At 48.1% G+C, this 23,904-nt stretch overlaps 1 protein-coding gene and 1 long non-coding RNA gene across 2 annotated transcripts in view; one reads left to right on the top strand and one right to left on the bottom strand.

Annotated features, from left to right (window-relative positions):
- The window catches only part of LOC116642839, a 69,860-nt gene extending 69,016 nt beyond the window's left edge, over positions 1 to 844 (top strand). The window contains exon 3 of the long non-coding RNA XR_004301398.1: positions 42 to 844. This is a non-coding gene — a long non-coding RNA (uncharacterized LOC116642839). The remainder of the gene's footprint in view (positions 1 to 41) is intronic.
- Positions 845 to 4,166: 3,322 nt separating this feature from the next.
- On the bottom strand, positions 4,167 to 21,870 carry INO80C (INO80 complex subunit C). The gene is made up of 5 exons (XM_032421436.1): positions 21,502 to 21,870; positions 11,513 to 11,623; positions 10,362 to 10,473; positions 9,390 to 9,457; positions 4,167 to 4,992 (listed from the first exon to the last, which is right to left on the bottom strand). The coding sequence occupies exons 1-5, from the start codon at positions 21,655 to 21,657 to the stop codon at positions 4,861 to 4,863; spliced, it is 579 nt and encodes a 192-aa protein (XP_032277327.1). The 5' UTR covers positions 21,658 to 21,870; the 3' UTR covers positions 4,167 to 4,860.
- Positions 21,871 to 23,904: the final 2,034 nt, after the last annotated feature.

The following is a 23,904-nucleotide window of genomic DNA, read 5'->3' as shown; positions in this document are numbered from 1 at the left end:
AGATCAGCACACGGAAACATCTGTCATGTGATGTTGTTCAGTTACTACAGGTGGGCGGCAAATATGGATCTAAGAGTCGCAGAAGCCAAAGAAAAGAGAAAAAAAATTTAAAAAACAAAGAACAGAGAAAAAAGAATCCGGCAGAAGGAGTACATTGGTGAGTTAGAAGAAGACCTGCCTTTCTAAAGCAGAGCCCAGAGGGAGGTGAGTGAGCACAGTTCACGCTTGCTGGCACATGGGCCACACTCCGAGTTAAATGCTCTTCTGACGTTTTCTCATTTGATCCTGGCAATCTGGTGGGGTAGATACTATGATGATGCTCATTTTACAGTTCAGAAAACTGACAGTTTGAGAGTAAGTTAGTAATTTGGCCAAGACCAGAGAGTTAGTCAGTTACAGAAAGGAGATTCAAAGCCAGGCCATCAGGCTCCATGTGCGGGTGCCCCACCAGGAAGCTCCCCCTGCACGGGGTATCTGCATCAGACGCAGTAGCAAGTTTTGTAGGCCTGTGTCTCCAGCAGTAGATCAACCGGTATTTTCTCAAACCACAGTCAGTCATTCTAATGCATCCCAAACCTGCTCTAGTACAAATTATTTAAACACCAGGAGAAACTTGAAGCTGAAGTCTTTGGTCTCTCCACTCCCATGCCTATGTCAGGAACTACTCTTACAGTGCTCTGGGATCACAGAACACGCTAAAGGACAACTTCACCTGCCTTGTGGTTCTTTGCTTCCAACGTGTCCTTTGTGCAATGCTTCAGGAATTGGATATTCCCTCTATTCAAGACCTCATGCTCTTCAGGCAGCAGTTCTCAAACTGCCAGCACACAACGTCAAGCTAATGCAGACCACCAATTTTAGGTAAAAATGTATTTAAATTTTTAGTATTAAAAACATCATAATATTTTTTTTTTTAAGTAGGCTCCATGCCCAACATGGAGCCCAATAGGAGGCTTGAACTCACAACCCTGAGATCAAGACCTGAGCTGAGGTCAAGAGTCAGACACTTAATCGACTGAGCCACCCAGGTGCCCCAAAACATCATATTCTTTTAAAAAGCACTTTATGGGGCGCCTGGGTGGCTCAGTCGGTTAAGCGTCTGCCTTCGGCTCAGGTCATGATCCCGGGGTCCTGGGATCAAGCCCCGCATTGGGCTCCCTGCTCGGCGGGAAGCCTGCTTCTCCCTCTCCCACTCCCCCTGCTTGTGCGCTCTTTCTCTTTCTCTCTCTCACTGTCAAATAAATAAATAAAATCTTTAGAAAAAAAATAAAAAGCACTTTACTATGGAGAAATTCAAACACATATGAAAGCAGAATAATATAATGAACCTCCACATACCCATCACTCAGCTTCGACAATTATTGACTCGTGGCCAATCTTGTTTCAACACTACTCCCATCCACTTCCTCTCTCCCATATTGTCCTGCAGCAAATCCCAGAGATCATATCATTCCATCCATAAATATTTCAGTGTCTCTAAAAGATACCAATCCTTTTAACATTACAAGACCATTATCACAACTAACAGTATTCCTAAGAGTTCCTAAATATCATCAAATATCAAATGTCCAGTTGTCTCAAAAATGTTTTGTCTTTTTTGTTTGAATCAGTATCCAAATAAGACCTACACATTCCTATCAGAGAGAACATTACTTTAAATAACAGTTATCATTTCACGCATTTGGAAGAGGACATCATTCTCAATCTCTTCCCCAGGTACCTGTCCTATTTGGTTAGGTTCTTTACTCCCTACTCCATCCGTTTCTTTCGTTACTCTTTATTTTTACTAAGTTAAGCACTTCCAACTCAATTATAGGTCACTGGAAGCAGCATCCAGAGTCTGATGTCTCTTTACAATGGCCATGGATTCAGAAATGAGAAATTTCTCACTGAAAACACTTTTGGCCCAATTATAAAACAAAATTCAAAATTCAGATGGAAGTATGCTTTAACTTGGGAGACAGGAGCAAAATGGGTCCCTCTCATCCACCTGGGCCCTGGAGGGCATTTGTCCAACATTGCAAGAGGTTCTAATCTATGTGCAATAATAGATTCTTCTCCTCTTAAAGTGAAGACAAGTATCAGACAGATATTGGGAAAGAGTCAAACTCTACTTAGATCAGATTGGACCTGTTTGGTCTTATGAAAACAATCTGATTTCTCAGCTAATGTTTTCTTTTTTAAGGGACTGAGTGTATCCTTTGGATACTATAGGCCAATGCCAGAATTGATAAGGTATCTGAGACAAATCACCTGTGGACGTGCCGTGATGGGCAAAGTCAAGTTCTCATCCAAAGCTGAGGAAGGATCCTCTGCCGGCAGAGGGGAAAGCGGAGGGGTAGGGATCAGACCCTTGGAAAGGGCAGTTAGGAGAACACTGAAAATGTCCAGGAAGGAGGTGATGTGCTCCTCAAGTCAGGTAGGAACAGGACCGGACAGAAGGGGAATGGTCAGTACGAGAGAAGAGGGGATATGGGAGTGGGGAGTAAAGAGGAAGAGGGAGGAATCGCCCACGTGCACGCACACGCGCGCACACACACACATACACACACACACACACACGGAACCTCCTTCCAAATTGTCCATGGCCTTGCAATGGAAAGAGCTGGCTGATCTATGGATTAGAAAACATACCCCATGTGAAATATCCACTTTGTAGTTAGAGCAACAAGGGTTCTCGACACTGGCTGCACATTAAATCACCTGGGGAGTTTGAAAATACTGTGCCCAGGCCCCAGCTCCAGCCAGTTGAATCAGAATCCCTGGGTCTTTTTACACCTCTCCCCACCATCCCCCCCATTAGCGACCGAGGGGATGCTAATGTGCAGCCAGGGCTGAGAACCTCCGGGCTAGGCATGGACAGCAAGGGCTCTTTCAGCACAAATCACCTGCCTGGACTCCTGGTTGGAAGTGCTCACAGCTTGAAGCTTAGCTTGGCTCAGCTTGGACCCCTGTTGCTTGGGGTGAACTGACCTGACCTTTGGAACTCAGCCCTCTGTGCAGAGACCGGCAAGGACAGCCTGGCGGGGGAACAGGAAAGAAGGGAGCCAGGTGTCCGCACACGTGCTTCCCTCTGCCCGTGGGAGGTGGTGCTTTTCACACTTCTACGTGTCCCATTCACGAGGGGATGTTTGTCAAATGCAGATGCCTGGGTCCCACTTCCTCCTACGGTCAGAAGGCTAGGCTGCGGCCCAGGAATCTGCTTTTTAACGGGTCCCAGGTGACCCTGACAGAGGGCTCTCAGCACACATGCGCACGCGTGCACACAGCCCAGAAGCCCCGAGAGGCCTGCAGGAGCAATGGTCTGTGGGCCCCCATGAGGGACACATACGGGGCAGGGAATCCCTTTCATCCTGGACCCTGGCCCAGGAGTCTGAATAGTTAAAACTGAGGTAGCGCCCAGCAGTTAAGTGTTAGAAATGATTAGAACTTCCATCTCTAGAAATGGTTAAAATTGGATAGTGGGGCACTATCCAACTGGGGGCCTTTATGGAAAAGAAGCGGACCTGCCCCAAGTTTTCTTTGTATAATAGAAGGTGGAAGTGAAACAGGAAGGGCCCTTGGCTCACTTACTCCCTATTTCCACCAAAAGGGAAACTGGGGGATTTTCCGAGGCTGCCTCCTGGCAGCAAGTGCAGGAGCGAGAGGGGGAGCCCAAGAAGCACCTCTGGTCTCTCAGAGAACTTCCGTTTCCGGTTTGAGGATTCCTGCACCAGAGGCTCAAATGTTCAGTGTGCATGGGCTTCAGAAAGGTTCCCACCTCTCCTGGTCCTCCCTTACTCCCTTTCCGTGGGAGGGGAGCCACCCTGCACTCCTCCCACTCTCACCCCTGGTTACTGGGATGACCCAGGGGCTGCTGTACCGGAAGGAAAGGAAGCCCAGCCAGCAGGCCACTCTCCCGGCTTTGTTTTTCTTTTCTCTAAGCCAGGAGAGGTTGCAGAAGGGCATTTGGCACCTGGCCTCCTGATCCCCCAAGGCAGAGGCAGCTCAGGCCCTGAAGCCTCAGGCTCTAGTTCACTGTCCTCCCTAGAGAAACATGGGAGTGGGCTCAGAGAGGCCCAGGCCATGTCTCCACGCTCTGCCCCGCTCTCCCCCTACGAGAGGGGGAAGCCAACACTGCTGTTCCAGAGCAGGCTTCAGTCAAAGGGGCAGCACCCTGTACCAGGACAAGAGTCCTTCTCGGAAGAGGTGTGGGTGTTCGCACCCCACACTCCAGAAGTGGGGCTAGGGCTGGTGTTTTAGCCAGCTAAAGCAGCCACACAAAATGCCAGACTGGGTGGCTTACATAACAGACACGTATCTCTCTCAGTTCTGGAGGCTGGAGAGAGGCTGGCCCCATGCAGCGGGGGGAGTACTCAGCTCTTTCTTCGCCAGTCCCAATCTTGGACCTCCTCCAAGCATTCTGATAAAAAAAAACAAACACACAAAACAAAAAAAAAAACCCAAAACCTAATCTGCTCTAAAGTGGGAGTCACCAGGACCAGGAATAATCCAGCCCTGATGTCAGGATTCACTGTAGAGTCTTTAAATGTGTAATAGGAGAGTTCACAACGTTGAAGCAAAAACTTGGGGAGGTATGTGGGTTAAGTTAAAAGCACAATTTTATATTTTCTTGTCAAACAACTTTACTTGAGGCAACAACTGAAGTATAATTTAATTCAACAGGAAATATCACACTTGGAGGGAAAACATAGAAAAGAAAAAAAAAAAGAACTGAAATTAAAGCCAAACATTCTTTCCAAGGCACAGCACTGACATTTCCAGATTGACAGCAGAATGAGTTTGTTTCCATGAAACAAAATCATGAGTCCAAAGTCTGCCTTTGAAACAGTCTTCCACCTCATCCCCATTTCTCAAGGCTCAGGGAACGATGCTTGTGGCCTTCCTCAGGGCCAGGTAGCCAGTGACGACGTCGGAGGGCAGCCTCCGGATGTAGGAAAACTCTTCGATGGTGCTGAACCGCAGTTTGCTCTGGGGGTCAGTGTAGTTGGCCTGGGTGGGAAACGGGCACAGAGAAAGGCAGAATGTTGGTGGTCGTGGTGAATATTTGAAGTTCAAGTTTAAAAAATTTTTTTCTATTTTACTTCAAGTGAAGTATCTTCATTTTGTCTTACTCTGTCACCAAGAACACTAAATTGCTCATTTTGGCAAAGACTTGTTAATCTTCCCAGACTTGAGAAATACTTCAGGGTACAGTCGGGAGGAAGAGGAGGAACCACGTCAGACACTAGGGCTGTGGGCTGTGGGTGCCGCAACAGCTCCAGGCAACAGGCCCAAATGGAATTCCTGATGATCGTCCCTCCCTGGCCCCTGCCTTCAAACTCCCACCTGCTTCCGACAGAGGTTCCAGCTCCATCCCCCAAGGCGGGACCGGAGGCTTGCCAGGCACACCCGCCCCTCCCTGTTACACCCCCTCCCTGTTACACCCCGCTTTGGAGCCTCTCCTGCTCCACGCCCTCCCCACGCCACTCCCATGGCTCCCCGGGCTACACCGCAGTGCTGATGGGCCACCTACCCCCACCCTCCCACTGGAAGGGACTGCCACCCCACAGCTGCAACCAAGGTCATCTCCACAACTTGCACTTCTGATCGTGTCATTCCTTGGTGGGAAATCTCTCAGTGGCTCAAGTCCTCAGCATGGCTCCTCAGACCCCGCAAGCTGGCCTGGGCCCTCTTCCTTCCCAAGCCTCTTCCTCAGCCACACGTCCCCACTCTGGTTCCAACTGCCCTGGCTCTCAGTCCCTCCCTGCATTCATACCCCACTCGCCCTTCCCTGGGGAGGGGCCGCTCTGCTCCCTAATGGCCTGCTCATCCTTCAGGGCTCAGCCCCCAGTCATCTCATCAGGGAAGCCTTTTCTGCTCCCCCACTCTCCCCACATCTGTCTCCTATAGAATGCTTCTGTCTCTTGCTTTCACGTTTATTATCTGCATGACTCTAAGCAAGGTCTAGGCTGAGAGGCTCCATGGGGCAGGAACCCTGTGGTTTGCTTATCACGGCATCCCTGCTCCTAGTGGAATGCAGAGCGCACAGTGGGCCTTCAGGTAGTGTCTGTACAATGAGTGATGAATGAACGAACGAACGAACGAACAAATGGATGATCGGGACAATCACAGAAAAGAGAACTCACTTCTCACTGACATCAAAATTCTCTTCTGGTCTGTGTTCCTCACATGCAAAATGGAGGAAATAAATTCCCTTACGGTATACCTCAAGTCAAATGGCTTCTACAGATTTTGAAACAGAAAACATGAGGGTGAGTCACTTGGAACTCCTTTAAAAAATTATAAAAGATGCCATTAAAGTCTAGACAGATAACGTCCAGTTACTGCAGTGCAGACCGTCTGTGTGGGCCCCGCCGGGCGGCAGTGCTGTGTCACCGAAGAAGGGAGGGGAGGCCGAAGAAGCAAGAGCTGAGGGGAACTTAGTCACAGGGTTCTCACACCCTACAAAGTCCTCAATTCTGCCTCAGGGGATCTCCCTAAGGTAGTTAACATCTGCATGGCAGGAAAAGGAGATTATTCCTCAAGATTAATTAAAGCTCTCCATTAAATAAAACCTTGATCCTTTGGCTTTGTCTAGATCTTGCCTTACTGTCCCCTTTAATGACAGTAATATTAAGGAAGGCTTAACCAGAACAACAGCCACAAGCCCCTCTGGAGAACTGGCCACGAGGCAGTGAGGTGCGCGGACCGGGGCAGGAGAGGCCCCCCTGCAGCTACAAGCAAGGGGGCAGGCCTGTGCAGCTGGCTTTGATCATCTGGCCTCCAGAGAGGAACCAGCCTCCGCCTGGCTCCATTTCTGTGGCGGCCTCACTCCTACCACCAAACTGTGCTGAGCCGGCCCGCCCAAGTTCAGACCTCACTGCCAAGAAGGCTGCTTTAAATAAGGCACAATACACAGATACCCTGGCACCCACAGAAAGGTCACCAACGAAAGCTTGCACAGACCAGACCTGACCTAGTATTCTGAACAGAAGGGAGGATGCCAAGTGACACCCCAGCGTTGAACGAGTAAAGAACTGCACTCCTCCAGTCTGCCTTCCTCTGGCTTCCATCCCCGGAGCCTGAGCCGAACAAAGGCAGCCTTCCCGGAGGGCGGCAGTAAACGGCTCAAAGGCCTCCCCTGCCGCAAGGTGACAGGCGGCGCTCACTGCTCTCCCCAGCTCAGCCACAGCCGCGGTCCTTCCCATGGCTTTGGAACAACGACTGCACACAGGTGGACCCCGCCCGCCTCCCTGCCACGGCCACGCACGTCGGCCGGCCCAGGTGCGTCCGGGTACCCGGGAGCGGGGCTTTATTTTGTAATCATGCAACTTGAACTTGCACAAGTAACAAATGGACCTATTCTAAGAAAGAAAGAGAGAGAAAACATTATGAATAAGACTCCAGGCCCCTTTTCCAACCATCTGCCATCCAAAAGTCCTTGCCTTTCCCCGAGGAAACCACTGTACGTGGGCACCCTTCCAGACCTTGTTTGTATATGCTCTTACACACGTATATAAACACGCCAGGGAAATCACCCCACTATTTTTTTGCGAGTGTGTGTGGGTTTTTGCTTAACTGGTAGCATGCTGCTTATGCTCCTTTGCACCTTTCAGTAAACGACACATCTTGGAAGTTTATCCCTGTTGTTACCTACACATCAGGCTCACAGAATAGGATGAAAACATCCCCACCCCGTGCCCCGGTTGACTGACCTTTATTGTGTTCCCAGTATTTTGCTCATAATCCTATTTTCTCATAATCATTTCTGCACAAAGCCCCTTGTACACGCTATTTCTCTAGGGGGCGCCTAGCAGGCAAATTGCTGGGCATAGGCTTTCGCGTCTCTGTCCTGACAGGTGCTGCCAAACATCCTCCAAAGAACCCGGACTCATGTAGTCCCACCTCAACAGGGCCGTGTATTGAGGATATCCATTTCTCTATGCTGATGATGTTTATAATCAAACATCCTCATTTCTTTTCTGCTGAGGAGCCTTTTTCCTAATTATCAGTGAGACTGAATATCTACTTACTGATCATCTGTATGTCCTCCTTGTAACTGTCCTCATACCCTTTTAGTCAGTCCTTCTATGGGATTGCCTTTCAATGATTTGGTAGAGTTCTTTGTATATTCAAGATTCCTTAATTCTTACATACAGTGGGGCCAGAGGTTTTAGGTTACGTATGACATGACAAGTCCTTGCCTGTAGCATAAAGGGCCTGCAACAATGCTTCTCAAAGTGATTTTCATGCCTCCTAACATGTGCAAGCCACTGCGCTAGCAGATGAGCTGTCTCAAGGTGAGGATAAAGCTACCTTCTCAGGGAACCTCTAAGTCTGCCCTTAAACCATGGCTTCTCCAAGGAGAAATGTCCATCTGGGGCTGGGACAGAACAGCTGCTCCCACAGTAGTTCTCCTGCTATAAACAATTATTAAAATGGGTCAGATCGATGAGGTGACTATTTTCCGGCAGGAGAAAAGAGATCGTGTAAGGCCACAACACTGCTCGTAAGGGTGAAGTCCCCTCTGAGGTTAGAAGAAGATACGCGCCCTGAACGGATGGCAGAAGAACCCACCACACGCACACGCACACGCACACACGCCATGTTACAGTACCTCTACTCTGCCTGTTGTTTTTTATGATCACTGTATTTAAGGGTCTATGTTAAAAAGTTTATAGTACAGGGGCGCCTGGGCGGCTCAGTCGGCTAGGTGTCCGACTCTTGATCTCAGCTCAGGCCTTGATCTCAGGGTTGTGGGTTCAAGCCCCACATCGGGCTCCACACTGGGCGTGGAGACTACTTTAAAAAAAAATTTGTAGTACACGGAGGAGTGTGTGCTCTGTGGAGGAGAAGCTACAACATACAACTGATTCGGAGAAAATAACATTATTTTCAAAAATATAAGAAAAATTCAAATCTTTCCCAGCATAAAACGTGTATCATTGATTTAGTCAGTTTGTTACAGAAGTTTGGAGGTCATACATTTTCATAAAAATGTAAAGCATTTAAATGATATGAATGAGTTTTCAAAAGTGAAATGCCCCATTTTAGCTTAACTATATTTTTAAAAGTACAATCATCTCTAAAATAGGAGAAATTTTTTAAATTTCAGCAGTAAAAAAAGAAATTGTTTCTTTCATGTTATCTCATGTGTTAACAAGCAGAGGAAGGGGAGGTGAAAGCCAGGTCTTGCACTTTCTGGAGCAATCTTCCCTCCGGGCTGCTCACACGGAGGCCCCAGGTTGCGGCCACTCTAAGATAAGCATGTGAGCTCTTCAGCACAAACCCAGTACCCAGGCTCCAGGCAGGGTCAGGGGCGGCCCCTGTCAACACTTTCTAAATGGTATTGTGAAATCTCCTTTCCAACTCAATGCTATGAGACCTAGAGATGGAATTATACTCACAAGAAGACCTGAAACATCGGAATACTTCTTAGCTGGTTTAAAGGAGGGAGGAGCGTCAATACTGAAGTCTGGGGGGAGAAAAAAGAAAGAAGATAACTAAGCTGGCTTTAAAATATTCAGATCCCTTTCCTTTTTTTCTCTGAAAATGCTGTTGGATGATATTTCTGAAATTTTTATTCTGTGAGTAAGTCCTCACAGAATTCTCTGGGGAAGTAATACAGTAGGTCACAGACCAAGCGCAGGCTCTGGATCGAGCTCTGCCCTGTCCCTGGGGCCCCTCCACTCCGGCCCAACACCGGAAAGCTCATCTGCCCACAGGCCACTCCCACTGCGGCAGGCTACACAGGCTGTGGGCGGTGCCAAACAACCCACTGATCGGATCTGAGCATCCGGACACCGGAATGATCACACCCAGACCCTGACTAGCTCACCTGTCACCCGTCTGAGTCACCCCCATGAAAGATGTGCTGTGGGACCGGAGATGGAGGGAACTTTGACCTGTTCTTTCCAGTGAGGCTGAACAGAACACACCACAGTGCTTTCCATGGACGTGAAAATACTGCAGCGTAAAGCATTTACTCTGACAGCGACTGCACAGAGTACAACAGAGTTAGCCTTGAAGATGGTTGTTAGAAACCCTCCTAAATCTTGGGCAATCCTCTTCCTGGAAATACATTTTAAGAGTAGACTCCTGAATCAGAAGTCTGTCTGACAGAAACACCAGTGTTACCATATCAGGACCGATTGCTCCAGACTGAAATGTGAACAGCGCCGCTAATAACCACACGTCCGTGACAACACAAACAGGTTCAGCACAGTTACGTGCACACGGTCTCCTGTGCTGATGCACCCCTCCGATCCCCGAGCTACAAGTTGTTCCCTACGTTAATGCAAACACAGGCAAGTCACGGAGCTTTGTTACGGTTCCTACTCTGAACACGATAAACACACAGAAGGCTCTAGACAGCTCACAGTTAGGATCGTTCAGTTGCCACGGCAATGCCCTTTCAGAAGCGAGGATCTGTTTCAGATTCTTCCAGGTTCTGTTCTTCTTGCCAGCGACCGCGCCACCATGGCCAGAGTGCTGGAATGAAAGACGTGGAGCAGAAGAAACAGAAATCAGGGGAGGCTATTACTTCAGGATCTGAATCACGCTTATTCCTAATGGTAACACACCCCTCATTCTGTCAGCTCATTTGTACCCCGAAGGGTTGGGTTTTTTTTTTAAGTATTACACTGTACACTTTAATCTTGCTTATAAAAACACAAAGCTTTTGGTAGGTAGCCTGTCATGGAGTAGAAATAAAAGGGTTTTTTTGTGTGCATGTTGTCCTTTTTTATATGCTCATAGAAGATCACATCCTTTACTGGAACTAACTTTAGAGAATTCACTCATGAATTCCCCATTGCTTTAAAATAAATTTATTACAAAGTTAGATTTAAACTCATGACCACGTCTCTTAACTCCCTTCTGAGGGCTGGTCCCCGCCTGGCAAATTACTGGGGATGCTGGAAAACCCAAGTAAGCCTCAACCATGGCATGGCAAGCCCCCTGGAAATTTGGGGAGTTCTGTTCTGTAAATATGATAAAATAAAATGGAAAAGAATATCAAAATCTGTTGCAGGTGCCGGTAATACTGTATTTTTAAAACTAATGAAAAACAAACTTCTAATGATACAATATGAATCTCTGGAATTATCATAGCTCTCAAGAATGAAAGGAAGAGTAGCCTATTTCTACTTTACAGCAACACAAGTTAGATTTACTTAAACTAATGAGGAGAACTCCTCTTTTAGTTGTTTTAAGCCTCATCTAAAACTTACATAAGCCCAATGAAAAGGGATGGTGAACAATCGTGGAAATGACCCACCCTCAAAATAGTATCTTCTAACCAGTTCCACGAGGAGCACCAAAATCCTGGGGAACCGGCCCACTGGGTGAGCAACGAGAAGGGCCCCCCTCCTGCCCCCACCCTCTCCTAACATCCCCCGGCAGAGAAGGTGGCGACTTGGACTGACAGAGAAAGGGACACCAGTGCCACCCGGGCTGCAGGCCCAGCAGGATCAGAGGCTGGGGTGTGGCTGTTTGGTTTTTTCATTTATAAAATACCTTAGAAGCTTACCACAAAGTTTGGATCCTTAAATGGCAATGGCTTGGCAGCTTTTTCCATAGGTCCTGTGCTGAAATCAGAGGGCACCATCTTATTCTCACTCATGGCTTCCATGCTGATACCCTTAAAATATAATGACAGTGAGTCAGTTTCTTCTAGGTGAGGTCCCTAACTCAGCTCCCAACAAGACCTAAGATGATACCACGGGACATGTGAAGGAAGACAGTGCCCCAGAGCCCTGGCAGGTGGCCTGCACCACAGAAGGGCAGGCCAGACTGGGAGCAGCACCTGTTGTGTGGAAGCCACGGGAGAGACAGCCAGGACCCCAGCTGCCACGCTTGCTGGTTCCCCCATGCGCCAAGCAGTAGGAATGGCTGTCTTCCCCGAGCAGGTTCGTTGTTGACAACCGCTGTTACCCCCAGTTTCCAGAAGAGAAAACTGAGGCTCAAGGATATAGGTTCAAGGCCACACAGTGATTACCTCTGGATTCAAACCCAGGTGGGGCCAATTCCAAAGCCCTCACCATCTCCACAACACCACATCGTCCCTACTCCTGCTGATCTTGTCAAACTGTGCCTTAAAACACCGAGACCAAAAAAGGTCCAGCCCCTGGAAGGGTGCCATCAGCCAGAGAACCCAGGCTACAGCTCTTCTGCTCCAAGCGAGCAACGGGACGCAGACACGGAGGAGGGGAGGAGAGGGAGGGGGGCTGCACGGCCCCGGGTCAGCTGGCTACAGCCAGAGCGCCCCAACAAGCAGGCTAATGCCTTAAAACAAAAAACCTTCCAAGTTCACCATCACCAAGAAAAAACAAGCCAAAGTAAGAAACTGCTTCTGATTTTTAATGCAATTTCCAGTCTTCCCAGACTGCGATAAATTATTTTTAATTGATATGTAATTTACATACAGTGAAATGCACAGATCGTTACACTTGTTTAATCCGTGTCTCTATGGAGATACAGAACATTTCCGTCATCCCAGAAAGTTCCCTCATGCCCCGTCCTAGTCAGTACCTTCCACCTCAGGGGCAACCGCTGTTGCTGTTGTGATTTCTACCACGCCACTTTTGTCCCTTTTACAGCTTCATATAAAGGGAATCTGACAGCATGTACTCGTGTTTGGCTTCTTTAGTTCAGCATAGAGTTTTTAAGGTTTCTCCATGTTGTTGCAGAGGTCAGTAATTTGTTTCACTGTATTTGTGTGCATTGAGCAGAGTGGTATTCCACTGTATGGATGTACAATTTGTTTATCCATTTGCTGTTGATGAACATGTGGGGCAGTTTCAGTCTTCAGCTATTATAAATAACGCTGCAGTGAACACTCCGTACCAGGCTTTGTGTGGACCTGTGTTTGCACTTCTCTGGGGTGGAGCGGAATGAGTGCGTGATAGGGTAAGTGTATGTTTAACATTATAAGAAACTGCCAACTCCTCTTCCTAAACGGTGGCCCTCATTGACACTCCTAGCAGCAGTGTATGAGAGTGCTGGGTGTGTGTGTGTGTGTGTGTGTGTGTGTGTGTGGTCCATCACCCCCACTCCCACCCCTGCAGTGACATCCGTGGGGGCACATGGGGGCACTCACTCTGCTACGTAGTTCTCTGAATGGTCTCCTCGCCAACCCCTTCCCAGACGCTTTGCCAGGGTCTCTGCACACAGGCTGTGCGCCTCCTCGGTCCACCTCTTTTGTCTGGCATGCCCCTCAACTTATCCCCCCTACCCTTCGTGATCTTTCCAAAGCCCAGCTCAACGTCAACCCTGTAAGAAGTAAAAGGCCTCCAATTTCTCAACCTTTCCCACCGCCCACAGCCACAAGTGTTCCTGTGTGTCTCTCTCTCCTGCCGCACTCCCTCCCTCCCTCTCCCAGCCTCTTTCCCACAGTCCCCAGCCCTTATCTGACACCTTCTTCAGCTGGCTGTCTCGTAGGAGGGGCTCTGTAGTGCACAGTGCGGCACTCTTAAATGCAAGCCTGATGGGGCTCCCCTCCCTCACAGCGGGCCGGCGGGCCCCACGGACCCTGACATGAGAAACATCCTGGCCTCCTCTCCAGCCTTACCTTCCACTACACCTCCTTCCTGCAGTTTGTATTTTCTGGTACAAAATCCACTGAGTCATTTTCTACGTGGCACAAAGAGTTTCCCATTTTCCCGTTTTCATTTATGCTTTACTAAGATTATTTTCATCAGGATTAGTCCATGTCAGTTGTAATTTTATAACAAGATTAGATCTAGGGGCGCCTGGGTGGCTCAGTTGGTTAAGCAGCTGCCTTCGGCTCAGGTCATGATCCCAGGGTCCCCGGGATCTGCTCGGCGGGGAGCCTGCTTCTCCCTCTCCCTCTGCCTGCCTCTCTGCCTACTTGTTCTCTCTCTCTATCTGTCAAATAAATAAATAAAATCTTTAAAAAAAAAAAAAAAGATTAGATCTAGCATTTTGTACATAACTAGCTCTTATTGCCCTTGTAATTTTTCCTTTGTGGTCCTGGCATTTCTGCCAGGTACACGTCTCCTGGGAGGCCCAATCTGATGAGGAAAATTTGATTTTCCCATCACATTTTTTTTTATTTTTTTAAAGACTTTATTTATTTGACTGAGAGAGACACAGCGAGAAAGGGAACACAAGCAGGGGGAGGGGGAGAGGGAGAAGCAGGCTTCCCGCTGAGCAGGGAGCCCAATGTGGGGCTCGATCCCAGGACCCTGGGATCATGACCTGAGCAGAAGGCAGACGCTTAATGACTGAGCCACCCAGGTGCCCCTTTCCCATCACATTTAATCAATAACCCACATTACCTCGTATAGTTTTAGCCAGCTGTCAATGTTATTTTGGGTTGACTAGTTCTAAGACTAGTATCTATCATAAATTAGATATATGATGGATAGTTTGTATTTATGTCTTAGTCAAGGAAAAAACAGCAGGGCACAACAGACCAGAAGGAGAGACCAAAGAGAGAGGTGAGCAGACAGGGGAAGAGAGAGCCTCAGGGCGGTTGCACACCCTGCGTCACGGTGTGACTCGCTCTTCCGCCCCCCACACCTAACTGGATCAGACTCTGCTGTATGTGTATCCTGAGGAGGAGCACAGAAGGAACAAGGGGAGGCTAGAACGCCTGTGCTACTGAACTGAAATCAGAGGTTCGCAGCGTGCACTCAGGCTTTAACACAGCTCAGGCAGAGAAACTGAGAAACAGACACAGAGTATGGGGCGGTACACACATCCCTATCCTTCCTAGCTCTCTCCCCCGAGACGGCTGCAAACAACAGGCACACCTGTGCTCAGATCCTGGTTTCTAAATGTGATTCTCCAGGAACCACTGATCCTTAAAAAAGTAGCTGGTTCTAGGGCTGGGGCAGGAAAGTACAGGATGAACCTTGTGGTTCAAGAAAGTAAGAAAATAGCTGTATCAGTCGGCTAGGGCTGCCCTGACAAAATACCACAGACTGGGTGGGTTAAACAACAGACATGTATTTTCTCACAGCTCTGGAAACGACAAGTCCAGATCAAGGTGTCGTTCGGCGGGGTTGGTTTCTCCTGAGGCCTGGGTCCTTGGGGCTTGTAGACGTCTGTCTTCTTGCTGTGTCCTCACATGGCCTTTCCTCTGTACACTCCCCTCCTTGGTGTTTCTTCCTCTTATATGGACAACAGTCGTATTGTATTAGGGCTCCACCTTTATGACCTCATTTAACCTTAATTGCCTCTAACAGCCCTATCTCCAAATACAGTAATGTTCTGAGGTATACTGGGGGCTAGGACTTCATATGAATCTCGAAAGGACACAATTCAGTTCATAACAGCACTAAAAAAAATGATGGGGGTCTATTAAAGCACAAAGAAACCAGTTTGAAGAGGTTCCCACTAGTGAAGGACAATTTGAGCAACAAAATAAATAACGCTGATCCAGAATATATAAAGAATTGTTGGGCGCCTGGGTGGCTCAGTCGTTAAGCGTCTGCCTTCGGCTCAGGTCGTGATCCCAGGGTCCTGGGATCGAGCCCCGCATCGGGCTCCCTGCTCCGCGGGAAGCCTGCTTCTCCCTCTGCCACTCCGCCTGCTTGTGTTCCCTCTCTCGCTGTGTCTCTCTCTTCAAATAAATAAATAAAATCTTTAAACAATGGCACTAAAAAAAAAAGAATTGTTATCACTCAACAATGACAACAATTCTATTTTAAAAAGGGCCAAGGATTTCAATCAACATTTCTTCTTTTATGGCCAGCATAAAAGATGTTCCACATCATCAAAACCACAGTGAGATACCACTTCACACCCACTGGGATGGCCACAATCAAAGACACTTAATAACATATCAGCAAGGACGTGGAGAAACTGCAACCCTCACACATTGCTTGTGAGAAAGTAAAAGAGTGTGGTCACTTTGAAAAACAGTTTGGTGTTTCCTCAAAATGTTAAACAGAATTATCAAATGATCTAATAATTCAACTCCTAGGTATATATCCAAGAGAATTTAAAAAATAAGTCTATGCAAAAACATATGCATATTCATAGAAGTATTTCCCATAATAGCTAAGACGTGCAAACAACCTGCATGTCCATCAACTGATGAATATACAAAGTGTGGTATATCTGCACAATGGAATATTACTCAACCATAGAAAGGAATAAAGTACTGATCCATGCAACAACACGGATAAGCCTTGAAAATAGTATGGTAACTGATGGGTGCCTGGGTGGCTCAGTCGGTTAAGCACCTGGCTCTTGATTTCAGCTCAGGTCATGATCTCAGGGTCATGAGATCAAGCCCCTGCATTGGACTCCATGCTCAGAGCGGAGTCTAACTTGAGTTTTTCTCTCCTCCTGTTCCTCCCCCTCACACACTCTCTCTCAAATAAATAAATGAATCTTAAAAAAAAAAAAAGGAAAGAAAATATTATGGTAATTGAAAGCAGCCACAAAAGGCCACATATTATATGATTCCACTAGCCTGAGGCTACAGTAGTCAAAGATCAGAGGTGGTCAGAGGCTCAGAGGAAGGCGGAATGGGAGTGACTGCTAATAGGTAGAGGGTTTCTTTTTGGGGGTCGTCGAAATATTATAAAATCAGATGGTTACATAACTCGGAATATACTACAAACCACATAAGTGCACATTTTAAGAGGGTGAATTTTATGGTATGTGAATTAGAACTCAATAAAGCAGTTACAAATAAACAAATTTATGGATGAATGAATAAAGCTAGTCTCAAAGTATCTCCCCACAGGATACTTTACTGCAAACAGGAAAACAGTAACTTCACAGTGGAGAGACCTGGCAGACAGCACCTTACTAAAGTGCTCAAAGCTAATGTTGTCAATAATAGAACATAGGCCATCATGTGCCATGACATGATGCACTGAGAAGGGGACAGCGTCACTTCTGTACTCTTGCCAAGAATGTATTAACCATATCTGATCATGAGGAAATGTCAGACAAGCCCAAACTGAGGAACATTCTATAAAATAAGTGACCAGTACTCAAGTGTCAGGTCGTGAAAGATAAAGACCAGAGAACTGTTCTACACAAAAGGAAGCTAAAGACACATGATAACTAAACACAACTCGTGATCCTAGACTGGATCCTGGACCCAACCAGAGACAAGAACACAGTCTATGGATTAGGGGTCAGTGTTGCTTCAGTGTTAATTGCCTAAATTTGATGGCTGTACTATTGTTATGTAGGAGCACGCCTTTGGTTTTAGGAAATCCACACTAAAATATTTAGAGCATTAAAAAAAAAAAAATACAGTGGCCAAGAGAAACCTCTCCCCTGGGGTACGCCCTACTGCTAACCTGACAGCGAATGAGCCAAGGGTTCCACGGACCTCAAGAGGAAGCTACGGCTGGCAAGTGGGTCAGGAAGAGTGACTGTCACCTGCTCTCCTGAGGCTGTGGTGCAGGGGCGGAGGAGGAAGCCTTGCTCACTGGCTGGACAGCACATGAGATGAGCAGGTCTCAGGAAACCGGCCAGTGTCAGAAGCAGCCAAGTGGTCTCCTCTCCAAGGAATCGAGTGATTCATAAGGGTAGCCACGGCGCTACTCTGTGAGGAGCAGGCCGATGGGCAGGGACCATGAGGAGGCTGGCCTACAGGTGGCCTCAAGTACATGAGAGAGAGAAAGACAGCCCTAAGAACTTCACAGGGAGCGTCTCGTCAGAACAGAAAAGCCTGGGGCGCCTGGGTGGCTCGTTAAGCGTTAAGCGTCTGCCTTCGGCTCAGGTCATGGTCCCAGGGTCCTGGGATCGAGCCCCACATCGGGCTCCCTGCTCTGCGGGAAGCCTGCTTCTCCCTCTCACATTCCCCCTTCTTGTGTTCCCTCTCTCACTGTCTCTCTCTCTCTGTCAAATAAATGAATAAAATCTTTGAAGAAAAAAAAAGAACAGAAAAGCCAGACCACTAGGGACAACTCAGGGGAAACAGGCAGAAAGTGAGGTTTCCTGGGGCCAGATACATTTAAGTTGCAACCTTACTGTTGCAGTTTTTCATAAAGAAAATATGACTGCTTATGTAATGCTTCCATCTGGGAGAAAATACCCAAACGGAACTGCTAACGAAGCCAGGGGCCGATCCCAGGGGGGAATGGGGAAGCAGGCCCCTGGGCCCCCAACAGTGATTACGGAACGCACCCCGCTGGCGGCCACCATCCTCAAGCAATGGCCTTAGCTTTTCCTCCTGTGCAGGAAGGGCACAGAGACTGCATCTCTCCCCTTCTCTAGATGCCCCGTCCCTGATTCCTAGTGGGTAAACTCCAAGTGCTGTGTGCACAGTGACATCCCGGGAAGGAATCAGGGCGCTCTTTGATGTAGGCCGTTCCCAGGCCCCAGGAACAGACAGGAGAATGCTGGTAGGCAGAAAGGCCTCGTTGAGACTGGGGAGGCAGTGCTGCCCCTAAGGCCACCGAGAGAAGCAGGTACCTCAGCAAGTGTGTGTGGGCTGGGAGGTCTGGGAGCTCTGCCAGGGGAGAGGATGCACCCTCAGACAGGTGCATCTGCTGGGAAGAAGGGGAAGGTGTGGGAGAGAGTGCCAGAAGTCTGCATCGCCATTCTGGGCAGCAGGCTGGAGAAGAGGCAGCAAGGGCATGGAGCGATGTGCGTGAGCACTGAGTTTCAAAGAGGACCCCTCCTGCTCATTTGGTCCCTCCATCCCCCCCTTGTCAGTAGGGCTGGTGAGGAGCCACGCGGAAGGGGCAGAGAAAGGAAGCCATCCCAACAAGAACTGAGCCGCATCATTCCAGAGCTGCATCCCGCCTGTGAAATAGGACTCTCTTCCCTCTCAGATCAGGATCTAAAAGAACACCCCCCTCTGGGCCCAGAACTGGGTGTTGTGCCATTCCTTCCTCCTTAACCCCACCCTGCATGATACCGCACCCTCCTTCTTCCCCACCCTGGACTTCAGCCGTGCTTCGACTCTGGTGCCTATTACCGAGGAATGAAAGGGAGCGGCCTTCAGTCAAAGGGAGGATCAAGTCTGTGAGGCTGGAGCACAAGAAAATAAAATTTTAAATGATGTAGTTTCCACATTATTAAGCCACTGTTAACACTAAAGGACTTTATGAGATGAACCCTCCCATCCCTGAGACACGAACACCCTATGAAGAGGAGAGAAGTAATGCTTAGCATTCAGGGCTGTCCCCTCTTCGCAGCTTGAGAAGAGATGATGCAAGTCCCAGGGAGGAGAAACCTGGCCCTATCAAAGCAGCACCTGCCTGCCTCTAACAGAGACTACAGTCAGCAAGGCCTCCGCTCGCCAAATAAACAGCTTCGTTTCTCCAGACAGCAACCTGCATAACTGACTCAGACGTGAGGACAGCGTGGTCACAAAGAAGGGAGACAAATGGCCTTTGTCTTGTCACTGGGAAGTCAAATGCCCAATTACATCGATCTAACAGTATTCTAGAATAAAATCACTGAGCCTAATCTAGAAATGCAATGTTGTAGTAGGGTGACTTAAAATAGAATTGTGAGAAGCAACCTAAATATTCGATAAAGTCAATTAAATAAGAGCATCCAATTCCTTGAGAAGCCTGTCAACGTAGGGAGATTCGTGAAAAAACGCTGAGTGAAAAGTAGGGCTCACAATGTTATACATCGAGGACAATAATGAAAAACTATCTCCACGTAGAAAACACAAATTATAATAGTTGTCAGGGAAGAAGTCGGTGACTTCTTATGTCCACTTTAAAAACAGAAAAAAGTGGGGGGTGCCTGGGTGGCTCAGTCGGTTGAATTGGACTCTTGATTTCAGCTCAGGTCATGATCTCAGGGTTGTGAGAAAAAACCCCCATCAAGCCCCCCATCGGCTCCGTGCTCAGAGGGGAGTCTACTCGAGATTCTTTCCCTCTGCCCCTCCCCTCACTTGTGTGCATGCGCATGCTCTCTCTCTCAAAATCAGTAATTTTTTTAAAAAAATAGAAAAAAGGAACTTCTAAAACTAACATTATCATGATTTTTTTTTAAAGCTGGGGTAGGGGCACCTGGGTAGCAGTTAAGGATCCGACCCTTGATTTTGGCTCAGGTCATGATTTCAGAGTCCTGGTGTGGAGCCCTGTGTCAGGCTCCACACTCAGCTCAGAGTCTACTTGGGATTCTCTCTCTCGCTTCTTCTGCCCCACCCCCCACTTGTGTGTGTGTGGGTGTGTGTGTGTGCGTGTGCACTCTAAAATACATAAATCATAAATCAAATCTTTAGAAACAAAACAAAACACAGAGGTTTATTTTAAGAATTAAATGAGAAAGGAAAAAATAAATAAATAAATAAATAAATGAGACGGGTGGGGCGCCTGGGTAGCTCAGTCAATTAAGCGTCTGCCTTCGGCTGGGGTCATGATCCCAGGGTCCTAGGATAAGGCTCCTTGCTCAGCGGCGGCGAGCCTGCTTCTCCCTCTCCTTCTGTCCCTCCCCCCTCATGCTCACTCTCTCTCAAATGAATAAATTAAATTAAATAAAAAAAATACATGGGGCGTCTGGGTGGCTCAGTCCTTAAGCGTCTGCCTTCGGCTCAGGTCATGATCCCAGCGTTCTGGGATCAAGCCCCGCATCGGGCTCCCTGCTTGCGGGGGAAGCCTGCTTCTCCCTCTCCCACTCCCCGTGCTTGTGTTTCTTCTCTCGCTGTCTCTCTCTCTGTCAAATAAATAAATAAATAAATCTTTAAAAAAACAAATAAATAAATAAGATGGGGGTACCTGGTTGGCTCCTTTGTTGGGAGCTTGCGACTCTTGATTTTGGGGTTCGAGCCCCATGTTGGGTGTAGAGATTAAAAAATAAAATCTTAAAAAAAAAAGAATTAAATGAGATAGTACTTAGAAAGTGCTTAGAACAGTGCCTGGACAGTGCTTTCTTTTATTGCTTGAAATAAAATGCAGGAGCTGAAAAAAACAATAACCTAACCAAACCACTCCTCTCCAGAAAATCTTTGTTGTTATCGTGGAGCCTAGATTACCCAGAGCCATGAGGTCTGTGCCAGGCACTGTGCTGAGGGCTTTCCGACCATGATCTCAGGGAATCTTTTTACCAACTCCATGGAGTAAGACCAAACCACTTTGGGACGGGAAACTGAGTGTCAACAAAGTACGTTTCTGAGAATGAGGGAAGCCATCAGTATCAGTACTTCTTGGTATTCCTCCATTTAGCACATTAGGGCGCCCTGCACCTCACGGACACTCAGTACACATCTGTAGAAAGGACCAAGGTGAGACACGCGATTTTGTGCTTGACTGAAACTCACAGAAAAGTCCTGCGCCTCAACCTGAACGCAACGGGAAGGGACGATCATTCCACTAAGTCCGTAATAACATCCCCACCTCGCCTGCTCTCAAGGACAATGCGACGCGGGTGGTGCTTGAACCAAAGCCCACTTGTCCACATTAGGGAAAAAATGTTTCATTTGCACCAGCGATCCACACCCACCGGAGCCGAGACCTCAAGGTCCAGCACCTTCGCCATGCCCCGCCCTGTCCTGTGCACGCGCCCTCGCCCCGCCCCGCACGGCCCGCGCACGCGCAGGCCAGACAAGCCGCCGCATACCTGCGTAAAGCTGGAGGAGGACACTTTTTTCTTCTTACTAGCGCTGTAACCCCCAGCGCTGCTGCCGTTGTGGGAAGGACTGGCTGGCCTCTTCTTGCTGTTCCGGGCTATCCCCGGAGTGGAAGTGGTGGCCACAATTGGAATTTGAGCCGCCATTCCTACCTTAAGTCTTCCTCCTCCCCCGCCCCCACTTTCTCGGTTGCAGGCTTAGGAACTTCCGGCTCGCCCTTACTTCCGCCTTCGGGCGCGAAAATCCGGCCTGGACTCTCAGCGCGTGCGCGGGTTTCTTCGGCCAACTCTAAAAGGCGGAGGTCGGAGCAGTCCAATCCGTGGAGGCCGGAGGGTGTCAGCCAGGCGGTGTCCTGCTCCTCAGGCTGTCTGAACCTGGGCACGTGCTAGGAAATTCGCCGTGATTGAGGAACAGAACATCTCGTGATCTTTTTTCAAACACTGGATTCTTTTAAAAATTAATAACCGTGTTGTCTTTTCTAACGTTAAGTCAGAAGACTGATCACTTTTTTTTTTTAAGATTTTATTTATTTAACAGAGAGAGAGTGAGAGCAGGAACACAAGCAGGGGGAGTGGGAGAGGGAGAAGCAGGCTTCCCGCCTGGGCAGAGAGCCCGATATGGGGCTCGAGCTCAGGATCCTGGGATCATGACCCGAGCCTAAGGCAGATGCCTAACGACTGAGCCAGCCAGGCGCCCAAAGACGGATCACTTTTAATGTCTAAGTAAAGTTAGGGTTGTTCTGAGTGGATTGAACAGACTGCCAAGCTGCTGGCTTTCCCCGTGGTCTCTGCTTTGGCCTGCGGAACAAGTTTGTGTATACTGGCTGGGAGTCCAAATGGACTTTACCTTTTAGGAGCCCCAGACCCCATGGAGCATGTAAGCCCCTCTCCCACCCCCACCAAATGTATGGAAGTGTAGACAAAATCTTACATGTGGATTTCAGGGAATTCACAGACCTGCTAAAACCTAATTATGAACTTCGATGGGACACCCTCTCCCCCCGCCCCTTACTTGCCACGTACTACATGGATTGTAATAAGTTGGTTAATGTCTTTTTTTGGCTCCTGCTAGAATGTAAATTCTATGAGGTAAAGGCCAGTTATGTTTTGTTCATTTACATTTTTCTGGGTGATACTACCTTGCAAGTCTTTGGAACAATTTTTTTGTTCTTAAGTAATTCATAAATGAACAAATCCCCTGCAGTAACTAGTTGAAGCTATATGAATCTGGAGATTTGAAGGAAACAGGCTGCAGGAAGACTTAAGAGGTGAGAGAGAAGAGTTAGGGAAACTAGCAATAATGTTACATCTTTTCTCCTTTGGAGAAAGGAATGACCTACCAGTGTGGAAATGTCGTCTCCCACACCCCAGTAGCCACCCTATCTTCATCTAAATCTAGTCTTCCTTATTCTTTATCTCAGTGACTGACACCTCCAACCAGTCGGTCACCTAAGCCAGAAAGTAGGTGTTGACCCAAGGCACCCCTCTCTAGTACCCCACCCCCTCAGCTCACTTCTTTACTCCTACCCTGATGATTCCATCCCCCTTCATCTGGACTCCTTGCAACAACTTCCTGATGGAAGTTTGGGCTTCCATCTTTTCCTAATCCTCCCTGACCCCAAACCATCCTTCACACTGGCTGCCACAATGGTCTATCTGAATCACAAATCTAATCATGCTATTGTTTTCTTGTATTCTTCAAGGCCCTTTTACCTTGAAATGCAAAGAATTTTTACCTTGGCATATAACTGGGCACTGCACCCCCCCCCCGGACCCCCGCCCTTCCCTTGTTTCATTCCCAACAGCTTAATCCCCTGTGCTCCAGCCAGGGACTAACTCTATTTCCTAAACTGGAGGTAGTTTAACTCATCATACTTCTACTTTCATTATTTCCTCTCCTAGGACTTCTTAGCTCCTTTGCCTCCATTCAAATGCTACTTCAGCGCAAAGCTTTCTGCCATCTAGTGCACCCCCCTCTCCTCTTCCTCCCCTGCCCCCACCCTTTGCACCCTTCTCTGAGAACTTTGAGTCCCAGAAGCTCTGCTGGGCTTCTCCCTGTAATCCCTTGTCAATGTTTGTGGAGTTCAAACACCAATTCCCTACTTTTAAGGAGTCAGGCAGGTGGATGCACCACCATCTGGCTTCTGGTTGGTAAATTCAGTCCTGATCTTGTCTGAGCCCTTCTTCCTGAAACCCTTCCCTTGGGATCTGGAAGGCCACCATCCTTTTATTCTCCTCTCTCCTAACCACCTGTCCCCTTTTACAGTCATCATCTCCTACCACGTGGGTTCTAGTCCTACTACAGGTTTTTCAAAATACAGGTTATATGGTCCTATTCCCCCAGCAGATACCTATTACTAAAGTTTCCCAGGTGATTCTAATGATGAGCCAAGG

This window comes from Phoca vitulina, unplaced genomic scaffold (assembly GCF_004348235.1).
Source record: "Phoca vitulina isolate PV1807 unplaced genomic scaffold, GSC_HSeal_1.0 scaffold24, whole genome shotgun sequence".
Taxonomy (NCBI): domain Eukaryota; kingdom Metazoa; phylum Chordata; class Mammalia; order Carnivora; family Phocidae; genus Phoca; species Phoca vitulina.
The sequence above is the reverse complement of the archived record's forward strand: the minus strand, read 5'-3'. Positions and strand labels throughout refer to the sequence as shown.